Source organism: Strigops habroptila, chromosome 5 (genome assembly GCF_004027225.2).
Source record: "Strigops habroptila isolate Jane chromosome 5, bStrHab1.2.pri, whole genome shotgun sequence".
Taxonomy (NCBI): domain Eukaryota; kingdom Metazoa; phylum Chordata; class Aves; order Psittaciformes; family Psittacidae; genus Strigops; species Strigops habroptila.
Window position 1 is genome coordinate 63,198,957 of NC_044281.2, and position 14,837 is coordinate 63,213,793.

General features: G+C 43.9%; 1 protein-coding gene across 1 annotated transcript in view; it reads right to left on the reverse strand.

Moving 5' to 3' along the window:
* Positions 1 to 14,131: 14,131 nt before the first annotated feature.
* VSTM4 (V-set and transmembrane domain containing 4) overlaps positions 14,132 to 14,837 on the reverse strand; it is a 39,596-nt gene continuing 38,890 nt past the window's right edge. The window contains exon 8 of the mRNA XM_030488263.1: positions 14,132 to 14,340. Within this exon, the coding sequence (XP_030344123.1) occupies positions 14,215 to 14,340 (126 nt within the window). The 3' untranslated portion in view covers positions 14,132 to 14,214. The remainder of the gene's footprint in view (positions 14,341 to 14,837) is intronic.

Genomic DNA, 14,837 nt, shown 5'->3' on the forward strand with positions numbered 1-14,837 from the left:
TGTACTTCAGCCATCGTCCTCCATACCAGAGAGGCTTTAACCGCTTGGCTTGCTTAATTGCAGCACATGTTTCACATTCGTGAATAACCTGGGCAATAGTGTCCATCGTTAAGTCCACCCCTCGATCACGAGCCCATCTATATGTTGCATCTCTTCCTTGATGGCCTGAGGTGTCATGGGCCCACCGGGCTAAAAATAATTCACCCTTATGTTGCCAATCCAAGTCCATCTGAGCCACTTTAATCTTAGCAGCTTTATCCACTTGCTGGTTATTCTGGTGTTCCTCAGTGGCCCGACTCTTGGGTACATGAGCATCTACGTGGCGTACCTTCACCACCAGGTTCTGCACCCGAGCAGCGATATCTTGCCACAATGCAGCAGCCCAGATGGGTTTACTTCTGCGTTGCCAGTTGCTCTGCTTCCATTGCTGCAACCACCCCCACAGGGCATTTGCCACCATCCATGAGTCAGTATAGAGATAAAGTACTGGCCATTTTTCTCGTTCAGCAATGTCCAAGGCCAGCTGGATGGCTTTCACCTCTGCAAATTGACTCGATTCACCCTCTCCCTCAGCAGTTTCTGCAACTTGTCGCAGGGGACTCCACACAGCTGCCTTCCATCTCCGATGCTTTCCCACAATACGGCAGGACCCATCAGTAAACAAGGCATATTGCTTTTCACTCTCTGACAGTTCATTATATGGTGGGGCCTCTTCAGCACGCGTCACCTCCTCTTCTGGTGACATCCCAAAATCTTTGCCCTCTGGCCAGTCCATGATGACTTCTAGAATTCCTGGATGACTGGGATTTCCTATTCGAGCTCGTTGTGTAATTAGTGCGGCCCACTTACTCCATGTAGCATCAGTTGCATGATGTGTAGAGGAGACCCTGCCTTTGAACATCCAGCCCAGCACAGGCAACCGGGGTGCCAGGAGGAGCTGCGCTTCAGTTCCAATCACTTCTGAGGCAGCTCGAACCCCTTCATAGGCTGCCAGTATCTCTTTTTCAGTGGGAGTGTAGCTGGCCTCGGATCCTTTATATCCCCGACTCCAAAAGCCAAGGGGTCGACCTCGAGTCTCCCCTGGAGCTTTCTGCCAGAGGCTCCAGGTAGGACCATTCTCCCCAGCTGCGGTATAGAGCACATTTTTCACATCTGGCCCGGCCCGGACTGGTCCAAGGGCTACTGCATGAACTATTTCTCATTTAATTTGTTCAAAGGCTTGTTGTTGCTCAGGGCCCCATTTCAAATCATTCTTCTTCCGGGTCACGTGGTAGAGAGGGCTTACAATCAGACTGTAATTTGGGATGTGCATTCTCCAGAACCCCACAACACCTAAGAAAGCTTGTGTTTCTTTCTTGTTAGTTGGTGGAGACATTGCTGTTATCTTGTTGATCACGTCTGTGGGGATCTGGCGGCGTCCATCTTGCCATTTTATTCCCAAAAATTGAATCTCCTGTGCAGGTCCCTTGACCTTATTCCGTTTTATGGCAAAACCGGCCTTCAGCAGGATTTGGATTATTTTCCTCCCTTTCTCAAAAACTTCTTCCGCTGTATCACCCCACACGATGATGTCATCAATGTATTGCAGGTGTTCTGGAGCTTGCCCCTGTTCCAGTGCAGTCTGGATCAATCCATGGCAGATGGTAGGGCTGTGTTTCCACCCCTGGGGCAGTCGGTTCCAAGTGTACTGGACGCCCCTCCAAGTGAAAGCAAACTGTGGCCTGCATTCTGCTGCCAAAGGGATTGAGAAAAATGCATTGGCAATGTCAATTGTGGCATACCACTTGGCTGCCTTTGACTCCAGTTCATACTGAAGTTCTAACATGTCCGGTACGGCAGCACTCAATGGTGGTGTGACTTCGTTCAGGCCACGATAGTCTACTGTTAATCTCCACTCTCCATTAGACTTTTGCACTGGCCATATGGGGCTATTAAAGGGTGAGCGGGTCCTGCTGATCACTCCTTGGCTCTCCAGTCTGCGGATCAGCTTATGGATGGGAATCAAGGAGTCTCGGTTGGTGCGATATTGCCGCCGGTGCACTGTTGTGGTCGCAATTGGCACTTGTTGTTCTTCGACCTTCAGCAACCCCACAACAGAAGGATCCTCTGAGAGACCGGGTAAGGTGGACAGCTGCTTAATTTCCTCTGTCTCCAAGGCAGCGATACCAAAAGCCCATCTATACCCTTTTGGGTCTTTGAAATACCCTCTCCTGAGATAGTCTATGCCAAGGATGCATGGAGCCCCTGGACCAGTTACAATGGGGTGCTTTTGCCACTTCCTCCCAGTCAGGCTGATTTCAGCTTCCAGCATAGTTAACGCTTGGGATCCTCCTGTCACTCCAGAAATAGAAATGGGTTTCACCCCTTGATACCTTGATGGCATCAGAGTACACTGTGCACCGGTATCTACTAGAGCCTTATACTTCTGTGGGACTGATGTGCCAGGCCATCTGATCCACACAGTCCAGTAAACCCGATTATCCCTCTCCTCCACCTGGCTGGAGGCAGGGCCCCTCTAATAGTGATCACAAAATTCTCCACTTCTGTCTTGTAGAAAGGGATTAGTATTCCTTATCACAGGAGCTGGAGTAAAATCAGCTCTTTCGCTCCATCTGGGAAACTGCTCGCCAGAGACTGGAGCAGCAGCTTTCCTGGGAGGATCATCCTTGACCATTGTTCTCCTCTTCAGTTCACGCACCCGTTGCTCCAGAGCTGAAGTAGGTTTTCCATCCCACTTTCTCATGTCTTCTCCATGATCCCGCAGGTAAAACCATAGGGTGGCCCGTGGCGTGTACCTCCTATATTTTCTTTCTCGAGCAGTAGGGCGCCTTCTGTTAATAGCTGAGACATGGGTTGGTACGCGTGGGGAGCTGGATAGATCGGATAAATCGTCTCTCAATTGTTTGAACTCCTGGGACAGTTTTTCCACAGCTGAAATGATGGAAGGGGTGAGATTGTCTTCGAACTCTCGGAGTTGACGAATCAGGCAATCCACTGTTGGTGATATTCCGTCATTCCAGGTCATTGATGCCAATGTGTGGGCATATGATGATGGCACACTCCGTGTAAGTTTCCGCCACATGGGTCGTGTACATTCGACTTCATCTGGGTCTACGGATGTGTTCCTGGAATCCGGCCTACGATAGATCATCTCTATAATGGCTGATTCCCTCAGGGACTGGATGCCTTTCTCTATCGTGGTCCAGTTGGCTGAGCGATTCGTAATATCGTCTTTGTAGGGAAACCTTTCCTTCACAGCTGCCAGGAGCCGCCTCCAAAGACTGAGGGCTCGCTTCTCTCTTGCAATCGCTTTGTCAATTCCTCCTTCCTTAGCAAGTGATCCCAGCTGCTTGGCTTCCCTACCTTCTAGTTCATGACCGTCGGCCCCATTGTCCCAGCACCGGAGCAACCAGGTGACAATGTGCTCCCCTGGAAGACGGGTGAAATCTTTTCGCATATTCCGTAGTTCGGTTGAGGTCCGGGGTCGAGAAGTGACCTCTTCTTCTTCTTCCTCTTCCTCTGACCCACGTAGTAGTAACTCTTGTTCAGGTGCTGTTGCATATAGTAATGGCACTGGGTCTTCATCTTTCTTCGCTTCGCGGGTTGCTCTTTGTGCCTTTCGTCTGCTTTTGCTTACAGGGGCAACAGACATTGTCACAAACTGGACATTTGGTTTAGCTGCGGTGTTTGTCACTGTGGTTGGAGTGGCTGCAGTGTCTGCCACTAGGATTGGAGTGGTTGCAATGTCTATTGCTGGGGTTGGTGCAGCTGTTGTGCTTGGGAGTTGAGTAACACCAACAGCTGCATTATCTGTTGCTGTCGGGGTTTGAGTAGCTACTGTGCTTGTCACTGGGGTTGGTGTAGCTGCAGTGCTTGGAGTAGCCATATTGTCTGTTGCTGTCGGGGTTTGAATAGCTACTGTGCATGTCACTGGGGTTGGTGTAGCTGTGGTGCTTGGAGTAGCTATATTGTCTGTTGCTGTCGGGGTTTGAGTAGCTACTGTGCTTGTCACTGGGGTTGGTGTGGCTGCGGTGCTTGGAGTAGCCACATTGTCTGTTGCTGTCGGGGTTTGAGTAGCTGTTGTGCTTGTCACTGGGGTTGGTGTAACTGCTGTATTTGAAGTTGGAGTAGTTGCGTTGTCTGTTGTGGTCAGGGTTTGAGTAGCTGTTGTGCTTGTCACTGGGGTTGATGTAGCTGCTGTACTTGGAGTAGCTGTGTTGACTGTTGTGGTCAGGGTCTGAGTAGCTGCTGTGCTTGTAGTTGGCATAGCTGCGTTGTCTGTTGCTTTGCCATCAGATCCAGAGACATTTTTTTCCCTTTGAAGGTGCTGGATAGTGTTGAGCAGGGCTCTGTAGGCATAGGCCAAGCCCCAGCACGTTGCCAAAATTTGTCCCTCTCTGGTATAACCAGGACGACAGCACACCTCGTTTAAGTGTTTTACTAGTTTTTCCGGATGTTGCACTTGTTCAGTGGTGAAGTTCCAAAGCACTGGAGGGGCCCACTGGCCTAGGTACTTGCCCATACTATCCCACACACCCTGCCACTCATAACTGTCCAGCCTCAGGGAAAATCTCCTGGTGGTCCTCCTATATCGTCGTCTAACCCTAGACCAGATTCGAACCTGATACTGCTGAATTTTTGACATTAAACGAAATAGGATGTTCCTACGACGGGATGGCCGTGGGTAAAACACACTCCGTATGTTTGCCAACATGCTGATCCCCAGCACAATCAGCAGGCAGGTTTCAAGGGTACTCAAAGGCCATCTAAAACCTTCAGAACTCTCAACTGCTGTTGCAAATAGGCTGGTGGGGGAACGGGGGGTGAAAGAGAATGCTTCCTTCGTAAGTTTACCCCCCGAGGAGAAAAAAAAAGATATGCAATTGCTAAAATATTTCATTATATACCTCCCAATGTATAGTGGTGATGGCCACGCTGGAAGCACAAACCAGACCAGTTTCATGATCAATGAGTCTATTGTATTACAAGTCATTACCATGAAGTACAGTGAAACAAGAACCTTAGCCCAGGCCCCCCAGCCGATAAACGCTAAAACAGCAAATAGTGGCTGTAAGTAAGGTACAACATGCTGAAATTCTGAGATCAAGCGCAACAAGTCTGAGAGCCAAATAATCACCATTGTGACGAGTAGTAACAATGAATGCTTATCACAAATATGATTAAACACACTCTGGTCAGATCTGTCGTTATCTCAACCTTTCGTGCCCCACGTTGGGCGCCAAAAAGAACTGTCGTGGTTTGAGCCCAGCCGGTAACTCAGAACCACACAGCCGCTCGCTCACTCCCCCCCCCCCGCCCCTTCTTCCTGCCCCCGCTCCCGGAGGGATGGGGAGGAGAATGGGAAGAATGTAACTCCCACGGGTTGAGATAAGAGCAGTCCCGCAACTAAGGTATAACACAAAACCACTACTGCTACCACCAATGATAATTAACGATTAGTGAAATAACAAGGGGAGAGGATACAATTGCTCACCACCCGCCGACCGATACCCAGCCCGACCCGAGCAGTGATCTGGGCCTTCCGGGTAACTCCCCCAGGTTTATATACTGGGCATGACGTGCTGTGGTATGGAATACCCCTTTGGCTAGTTTGGGTCAGGTGTCCTGTCTCTGCTTCCTCCCGGCTTCCCCTCCTCCCTGGCAAAGCATGAGACTGAGAAAGTCCTTGGTTGGAATAAACATTACTTAGCAACTACTAAAAACATCGGTGTTATCAGCGTTGTTTCCAGGCTGAAAGTTAAAAAACACAGCACTGCACCAGCTACTAAGCAGGAGAAAAATGACTGCTATAGCTGAACCCAGGACACCTCTTCACATTCCTTAAAAATAAGATGTGATTTGGATACAAGGAGAGCAAGACTTGGACTCCTGTCAACTGTGAATACAGCTTTACTGAACCATGATAAAGGTGATTAAGAGCCATGAAAGACACTCATTACCTGTGTTTTCATTTACCTACTAGGCATCTTGATAGCTTGCTAATTGTGTATCCTCCCTTAGCTTTTTCATGCAGCCTGTTTTTGCCAATAGCAGATACTCCATCTCCTAGAGCTGGTGCTGACACCTACTTTGTGGCCTGGACAGCCACACTAATGACTCCAATGCTCTGGACTTTGTGTGTCTGACTTTGGTGTAAGAAGAGGCCAGCTGTAGGCTAGGCCTGCATGGATTTGGCGGGCTCATCTCCTTGTGCCTAAAATCAGTTCTTTTACACCCTCAAGAGAAGGATGAGGTACATCGGCTGTTGTTTGAATCACAGAAAACAAATCCAGACTGTACATGTGTGAATGGAAGTTAGCAGGTAAAGAATGAATGTCTTCCTGGGTCAAGCTTGTTCTAATGTTCAGGGAGCTGTAATTTTGGGAGAATATAGAAGGCAAATGGATAGAAGTGGGTTGCAATTTCCTCCTGGTGAAAATTCTGATAAGGAGTTATTTTCTGTGCTTGGTTGAGAAAGTTTTCATTTCTTCTCTAGCTCTAGAGGATTTTTCCTCAAGGTCATAAGTCATCGAAAGACATGCATACCATGAGTACTAAAAGAACCCACTCCTTGCTTGGAGAGTTAAGGCACAAATGTAAGCATGTTGCAGTTATCAATTTTCTTAGGTCTAATACAGCCAGTGTGTGCGACAGTGGTAGTGCTACCTGACCTTTCTTCAGGCAAGTCTCTGTGACATGAAGGTTTTGCTAGAAATTTGTAATACATGATTGAGCAATTAGCTGAAACTAAACCCCCTTACAAGCACCTACTTCTGTCTATTTGGTAAATGACTGACTGTCAGCTCCAGATGTGGAGGTAGCTTCCACCAACACGTGGTCAAGGCTTGGTGCTACTTCAGGGGCAATAGTGGTGCCTACTTGGTGAGTATCCTGATGTGATATTGATTGTCTAATGGCCATATGGGACACAGGAGTGGCAGATCTAGAATATGCTTGACAAATTAAGCAAGTAGAGCAATTCTGCAGGAAGTACTTTGAGCACAACTTTATTGTTACTGCAAGTGGCACAACATCAACAGAGTGTTGTAATTGTCTCAGAACCAACTTTTTCAATGGGTAAGTAGCTCAAGGTGAGAATTACTCTTAAAAGAAATCCAATCCCATTAGGATAAAATTGCAGAAAAAAGTCATAGACTTAACTCTGCCCTCTAGGGAAACCAAGCGCAACCTTTATGTGACTTTGAACATCAGTCTAACGTAACAGAGGGCCATAAACCCTGAAAGGCATTAATTACACTTTTTTGGTTGTGGCACAGACCATCCTGCTTCCGTGTTTGGCAGTTAGAAGTCTTACAAATGTTACAGTGAGCGTTAAATACTGCCTGCTCTCTGAAGCTTTGTGTTTTAATAAACACTAGTGAAGCAATAGCTGCAGAACTGCCTGTGCACTGCAGGGCCTTTGCATCCTCGGAAAAAAGAATTTGCTCAAACCTTTTTTTGAGAAATCCATGCAAACCAACCTGTAACTCCCTCAAGAAAGTTTTCCCTGTGATCGTAACCATGTGCTACTGTTCCCAAGTCCTTTTCATACAGGGATCTCAAAGATTGTTGCAAGAGCATATTAGTAAGAAGATCATCGCATTCATGATTGCCTATGGCTGTGACAAGGGAATTCACAGTTGCAGAACACCAGAGCTGGTAAGCAAGCAAAAACCATATCTTTATCGTGACAGTGGGACCGTGTATGTTGTAAACAAGGGATTCCAGTAGTGTTATTGAAATAACCAGAGTCGCTGCCAGACTATGAGGTGACTTAGTTGAGAAGGTGAAATCCTGTAACCTGGCGTTTGTTGACTTTAGTTGTGTAAGGACTCAATTGCCACCTTGATGGGTGTAGCAGCCTGTAGTGTTCGTGGTGGCTGTCTGTTTGAAGCTTTGGGCGGCTCTTGGCTCTTCAGAGCCCCATTATGAGCTGAATATATACTCTGTATTTGGGCTGTATATTTGCAGGCCTTTCCGTGGCAGTGCTGGGACTGTGATAAGTGGGAGGAGGCCCACTAGAAATCTACTCAAGCAGGTCTAATTGTACCAAATAGAACAGCTCAGTAGAGTGGAAAATAGTCCTTATATATCTATCTGAAGAAGATAATGACCTTTTAAATAACAGAAGCAATTTTATTTCAATACCCCAATTACTCTGAACTCTCAAATGTCAAAGTGCTGAGCACTTTCAAAATAACTTTATTTAGACATTTATAGCACTTAGGCACTGCTAGTTTCTTATCTAACCTAATTATGGGTTGTACAGGAAATTGCAAAGCATCCCAATTAATGTTATTTTTTATAGTGATATATAGGAGTGGCCTTTGCCATTTGCCGTTGTCATGTACATAATCATTTACTAATTTTGGCTTTTGAGCTAGTTCCCTGGCAGATCAGAGCTCTTCTATCCTCTGGTTGCTTTTTGAGAGCAAGCAAAGAGGAAGTAGAGTTAGAAGGGAGCAGAGCTATGTTTGCCTGAGGGATGTGAAGGACGCGTGTCCCATGAGAGTAGAGTGCATGTGCAAGGCAGGATCATTTAAGGCATAGAGGTGCCATATAGAATAATAATGAGTGGCTGTCAATCTTGTTGGTCCAATCTGATCTGAGTACTTAGGCCAGGATTCTCCACTTGCTTATCTCCCACGAGACTAGTGCAGGAGAATGAGATCTGTAAAGCTGCTTAACTGGCTGCCTGAAAAATCCCTTCACAGATGGTGCCAAGCAGTTTCCCTTCTAGTTGCTATGCACAGCAGGCAGAATCAGAGGTGGAGGAAGTGGCATAGCACCACTGAGCAGTATCCAGTGATTCCTGGTTTGTTTTCATGGTAAGGGGAGGACACATGTCCGGTTACCATGTTTGAAAGTGATAACTGTTGCCTGTCTCCAGGCATTTTATGTGATGTCTTGGTCCTGTACTCCATGTGCTCTACATTTTATGTGATGTCTTGGTCCTGTACTTTGCTCTCCTCTGGCATCAGGAGAGAACTGTTAGCAGTCGGAGTTCCTGCAGGCCACCTCTTTCCTGAGGATAATCCAGAAGGATCAGTGACTCATTTCTCAAAGAAAGGTATGGGGCTGTGTGTAGCTATGTGCTGTAACTGCTGTCAACTCTGCCCAGGACCATGCCAGCCCAGAACCAGAAGGTAAAAGCGCCCAGAGGTGACCTTGCATTTTGCAGCTCTATGTACAGAGCCCTAATGCACTGCTGTGTTCTCATTCACTTCCTTATGATAAAATCTTGCTGCAGAAAAGATAGATGGGATTTTAACATGGCGTAACAAATTAAACCCAAAAGGGAAAGTTTGAATTTGTCTCAACAGCTTGCATTCAAGAGGGGCACAGGGAACAGGCATGCAGGGAGCTAGGAAGTCCCTTTCCCCAGAGCTTTTCCGTAGCCAGGACCAGAACCCAGGTGAGCTTGCCAGGGGGGCCTGTGCACATGACCTTCTGCTTTCCTGGCGTGAGATGCAGGAGAGTCCCAGGTCCTGCGCAGTAGGCAGAATGCAATTGCAATGACTAGCTGTGTTATGTACTACAACAAAAACCTGAGTGGGTCTCAGCTGGAGGCTGAAAAAGGGCTGCCAGAACATTTCTGACTGGAGTGGTCAAAGACTGAAAAGCCTCTTGTGGTATTTGCAAACAACCCAGCAACACTAGTGAGGAACAAGAGAGCTTTAACAAAATATGGTCCCAAGATAGTAGGATTCTTGCCCTACCTACTGCTATGTCATCAGTAGAGTACATTGCTTCAGTATTTAGCCTCTAAGTGGAAATGCTGGAATATGAAACTACTGTGAAGTTTGCTTGAAAGAGCTGGGGCAGCCACTGAGAGGTGTTGTTTGAGATCCACGTGTTGGAGCTAAGGTGTGTTTTGTGAAGTTGTTTCAGCAGTTTTCCTCTGTGGGCTGTACTCAGAATGAGGCCTGGGAAGCCAGCTCAGAACCCAACTTTTATCATCCCCTGAAATTTCAGGGCTGTTTTCTCTGGAATAATTTGTTAAGCTTTTCCGGTGTTGGGAATCCTTTGTCCTTTACAAGCAGAATTGAGGTTGTTAATTCTCTTTGCAAACTTCCCTCCCATAGAGAAGGCTGTTGGGAGATAAGGTAGATGTTCTGAAGAAAAGGCAAGAAGATACAGCCTGTATGGTAAGAAACATTTTGAATGATTAAGGTTGTGGAAACAGACGGTGAAAAGAGTATGGAACCTTACCACTAAGTTTCTAAAAAGAGGTCAACCGCTTTTTAGATCAACCTCTACCACATTGAGTCAGGCTGAGTTGGTCCAATCTTGGGATTAAGTGGTAGACTAGCTGACATCTCAAAATCTGGTCTATCCAGTGCCTTCCAACCAACGCAGTAAAATGGAGTCAAACCAAGTGGTGGAACAAAGCACACCAAATGAGTATATTTCAGATTACTGCAGGAGCTCAGAAGAGCAATTGCTGTGCAATGGAATTTAGGAATTTTATGTTTTACCCTCACAGGTTAGACTGAAGCCAAAAATGATCTTTTCACCTTGATGTCACTTACCAGAGGTGTTTTGAAGAAGCTCTCAAAAAGCAGAATTTGACCTCCAAATCAAACATCGCAAGACCTCATCTGGTCTGCTTCTTGCTATGTCAGCAGAACCTGGCCAAACCCTGGCTAAGGACACAAGTTTATTGAACTTCTTAATGAATAGAACCCCACAATTATGTTACAGTTATACTAAAACAAATAATTTGCTTGTAATTACAGAGATAATGACATTCTGACCACACCTACCAATTAGAAAGCTGTAATAAAGAGTAGTAAAACACCTTTTCTTTGGGCTGCAGAATCAACCCCCACACAGCCCACAACACTAATATGATTTACTCCTATTTGCTGATGGAGGATTCTAGTAATAAAATTTAATGTGGAGGAACAAGGTGCATTTAACCAAAGCTGTAAACATCTCTAATTCTATTTAAAGCTATAGGGTACACTACATTAACATTGAACATTCTTATACTAAATCTATGTGAAGCTTAATAGAGCTGTATTTGTTAAAATTTAAGCATTAGGCAATGTTTTACCAATGACAAAGTAGTGTGGCTTGGCAGACTCCAACTGCTTAGTAAGGTATTAAGAGTCTTCATGGGAGCTCCTGTCATAAAAGAGCAGTGGACCACATTCAGCTCTGCTGCTGTTGTGCTGAGGCCAGAAGGAGTTAGACCAGAGATTAATTCAGTCTTGCAGTTCCTATTAGAAGGAGCTAAATCAAACTTAATTCTTCATTTCTCCCACAAATGAAAACTTCTTCTCCATAGTCTTTCAAGTGAGTTGCTTTGATACTTGAAGTTGTAAAATTAATTACAAGGTAAAGGATGATGTTTTTCTTTCCCTAGTTATATGATCTGACATTATTAAAGCTGGGTGGACACTGCATGAGAAAAGGCATAGGAAACGTCTGCTCAGGAAGATGGGTGTACTCCTAAGAAATATTTCTGGCCTCCTTTCACTCAGCTGGTCTGTTGCCTTTCAGGATTCTGCTGTCATCTGAAGTCAGTCACAAAAGGAAAATATTTTAAAATCACAGAATTTTCTGCAAAATAGAAAGATTTAGTTCCTACCTATTGGTATTCACTACGTGCTGAGTACAAGATCAACACATATCCTTGAATCATTCTTTAAGAAGCAATAAATCCTCCACAGACTAAGAGAACTTATCTCACAAGTAAAGGTAATTTATTTAGTTCAATTAACTATTATTTGGGGGAAATGGATATCAAACATAAACAGAAGTATATAGAATATTAATACACAAAGACTGGTATTCATTAAAATACTGAGCATAAACATACAATAGAGGATTTTTCTGAACAGTGGGCACAGTGGCCAGTTGTATGTAAAAGGAATGTCCATATATCAAACTTTAGAAAGTTTAGAACTTTAGACCACAAAGTGGTCAACTCAGTAATGTGTTAGGGTTTTATTTTTAATTCCAAAGGAATCACTAATAATTTCTGTATTTTTCTAAGGCCTTCCTTACAGCTGTCTGAGTAAGAGATGAATAGTCTCTTACTCTCTGAATAGTCAGTCAAAACCCGGCTGTTCCAAAATTGATCCCTGAATATTTGATCGCTCTTTAGCACCAATTTATTTTGGTCAATGAGTTGATTGCTGTTTTCTTTGAAAGTCTGTCACCCAATCAGAGAACAAAGAAAGATACCCTGCCCTTTTGGTGGGTGACTGAACTCCTGGGATAATGAGAAAGTGAAAAGAACATTTTCTTGACAGCTCAAAAATGCATACATTAAAAATGCAAATAATTACTAGCAAACCTATTGATAAAAGCTGGCCTTAGTTTAAAAAGAACTGTTTTGATGGGGGACCAGGGTAGGAATTAGTACTGTACATAATGGACAACCTGACAAGCTTTTCTTAAATTCTTTTTTTATACAAGAGGGTTTTATCTAACATGGAAGCAGGTAACTGCATTTTATATTTACACATCTTGGCTATACAGTAACAGATTATGTATGCTGCTTAATCTCTACCCCCATTCAAAAAAGTTAAAAAGCAGTTTATACAGACTTGCTTATTCTGGTGAAACCTTCCAAAAGGTAGTGATATGCTCTCTCCCATTGTCACATGTCCCCATCCCTGCACTGTCATCCCTGCCCTCCTCTCCTGTGCTCCCATGCAGTAACTGTAATAAGGGCATAAGGTTTCCTGTGATCTTTCCCAGCTGTGCCCAAGCCCTGGTGAGACGTTGCTGTATCACTAAAAAGGCCTGACCTGTAAAGGAGGAAGCAATTTAGATGAGCATTTCAAAACCCAAGGCCTGCAAGTTCTACTCCAAAATCCCCACTAAATACTGCTGAATGCATGGCCTGTCAAGGGGCTCCCTCCCAGAACTGGAGAAGACTTGCCACAAGCCAAGTATCAGCTCTCTATGGCCTAACAGTGAGCTAAAGAGCCCATGCTTTTGCATCTCCATTAACTCTGCAATTACGCAAGGGCTAAAGCTTCCTAAGGGCTGAAAGCTTTTGGGTACCCAACTCTTCCTGAGCTTTGGTGGAACTTTGACATTGGAGATTTAGAAGCTTGAAAACATCAATCCAGCTATATTTCATGACTGAAATGCCCAGGATGCCACAGAATAGCCATGAATGTATATCAAAGGAAAAGGAAGAATCCCTTCTCAGTTATCAAGAGGTGAAGAAAGAGGAAGAGTATTTTGTGCTTTCACATTAGGCTCATTTCCCTAACTCCTGAGCCCTGCTCTTCCAAAAAGAAAGCCTCCAAAATAAGTGAGCAGGGTGCTAATGGATTCTGATCCATACCAAAGGAGAAGCTCTGTAATTTTTCCGCTAGATCAGCAGTTCAGTAATGTAGGCCATAGGACAAAACTTTTGCAGGTCTGGGAGCATCAATTTAAATCAAGGGCAAAAGCAGTCCTGGTTCTGTTGAAGTCTTTAACTCACTAATAAGTTTTCCCTATTCCCAATCAGAATTTAAAAAAAAAGGAAATGTTCCCAAGCTACAAAAATTCTTCCTTAAATTTGTTGGGGTTTAACTATGAATGTTTCCTCTGGATTACTTTGAAATGTTTGATTTCAAGCATTTAAGAATAACTTTATAAAAGTAACATAAGTTTTTAAAAAAATATGTCATTTAGAAAGGGAATTTTAAAATATAGAAATCAAACCTTTTTACAACTATTCCTGGAGGGGGAAAAATCAGAAAAAAGTAATTTTAGTTTTTTCTTTGCTGTAGGAAAAAAATCTCAGCTTTGCTGAGCTAGTATTTTTCTTATGGGAAAACCAGCGTTAAATTGACAAATTTCCTGGTCAGTGGTCTTTGTCTTCAGAAGCAGATTATGTGCATGGATCCTGCCAGTACTCCTCCTGAGGCTTGCTGAGATGTTGATGTTTGCAGTTGGACCTGTTGCATTAGCATCAAAGAAGGAACAATTTTTAATATTGAAAATGCCTCAGGTGGAAATTCAGTCCATTTAAACCGGGGGGGCAAACTCTATAAAGGATGTCTCTGGAATGCCACTTGTAGACGAGCTGCTTTTTCTATGAATACTTTCAATTACAGTTTGTTTAAAAGTCTCATAGAAAAATAGAAGTGCATGAATGGAAATAAAAAAATAAGGATATTTGTATGATTTTTATAAATAAACAGCACAGCAAAAATTAAATAGTACACAGACAAAGGACATTTATACAGGCATGAACTATTACAGCTTGTTCTCCTCAAAGAGTATCTGTGCGTAGACTGTCGTGCTGGGAGTGCCTTTGGCTTCCTGAATCGGCTTCATAAGTTCAAGTTCAGCATATGTCAAATTCTCCTCTGCGATTTTTGGCTAGGAAACAGAACCAACAAATTAGTTATAATGTTGTTACCACCGAATGTAAATATTCTGTAGAATGGGCTATATTTCTTCTCTCACATATGATAATTCTACTATGCTGCTAATCAGTCTGCACTGGAGTTAGTTCATAGAAGATGAAATAAAAATAATATTAAAAATAAGAAACAGGAAATAGTAAGATTTTCACATTCAGTTCCAATTTCTCCTTGTTTCTCAAACACTGAATTTAACAATTCAAATATTGTAAATTTGAAAAATGTGTGTTAGCAAAATGTTCAGCCTCTTTAATTCTAAATTTCCCGATTTAATTTTAGTTATTGCAGATTTCACAATTTGAAATATGTATGCCAAATTTGCTTCCCAGCTGTAAACCTTGGACCAGTTACATCTCTAATCACAGCCATTTTCAGTACCTCTCATTGTTTCTTAACACAACCAAAAAACATATTAAAAATATGCAGAAGGCAGCAAAATTGAATAAATTGAGT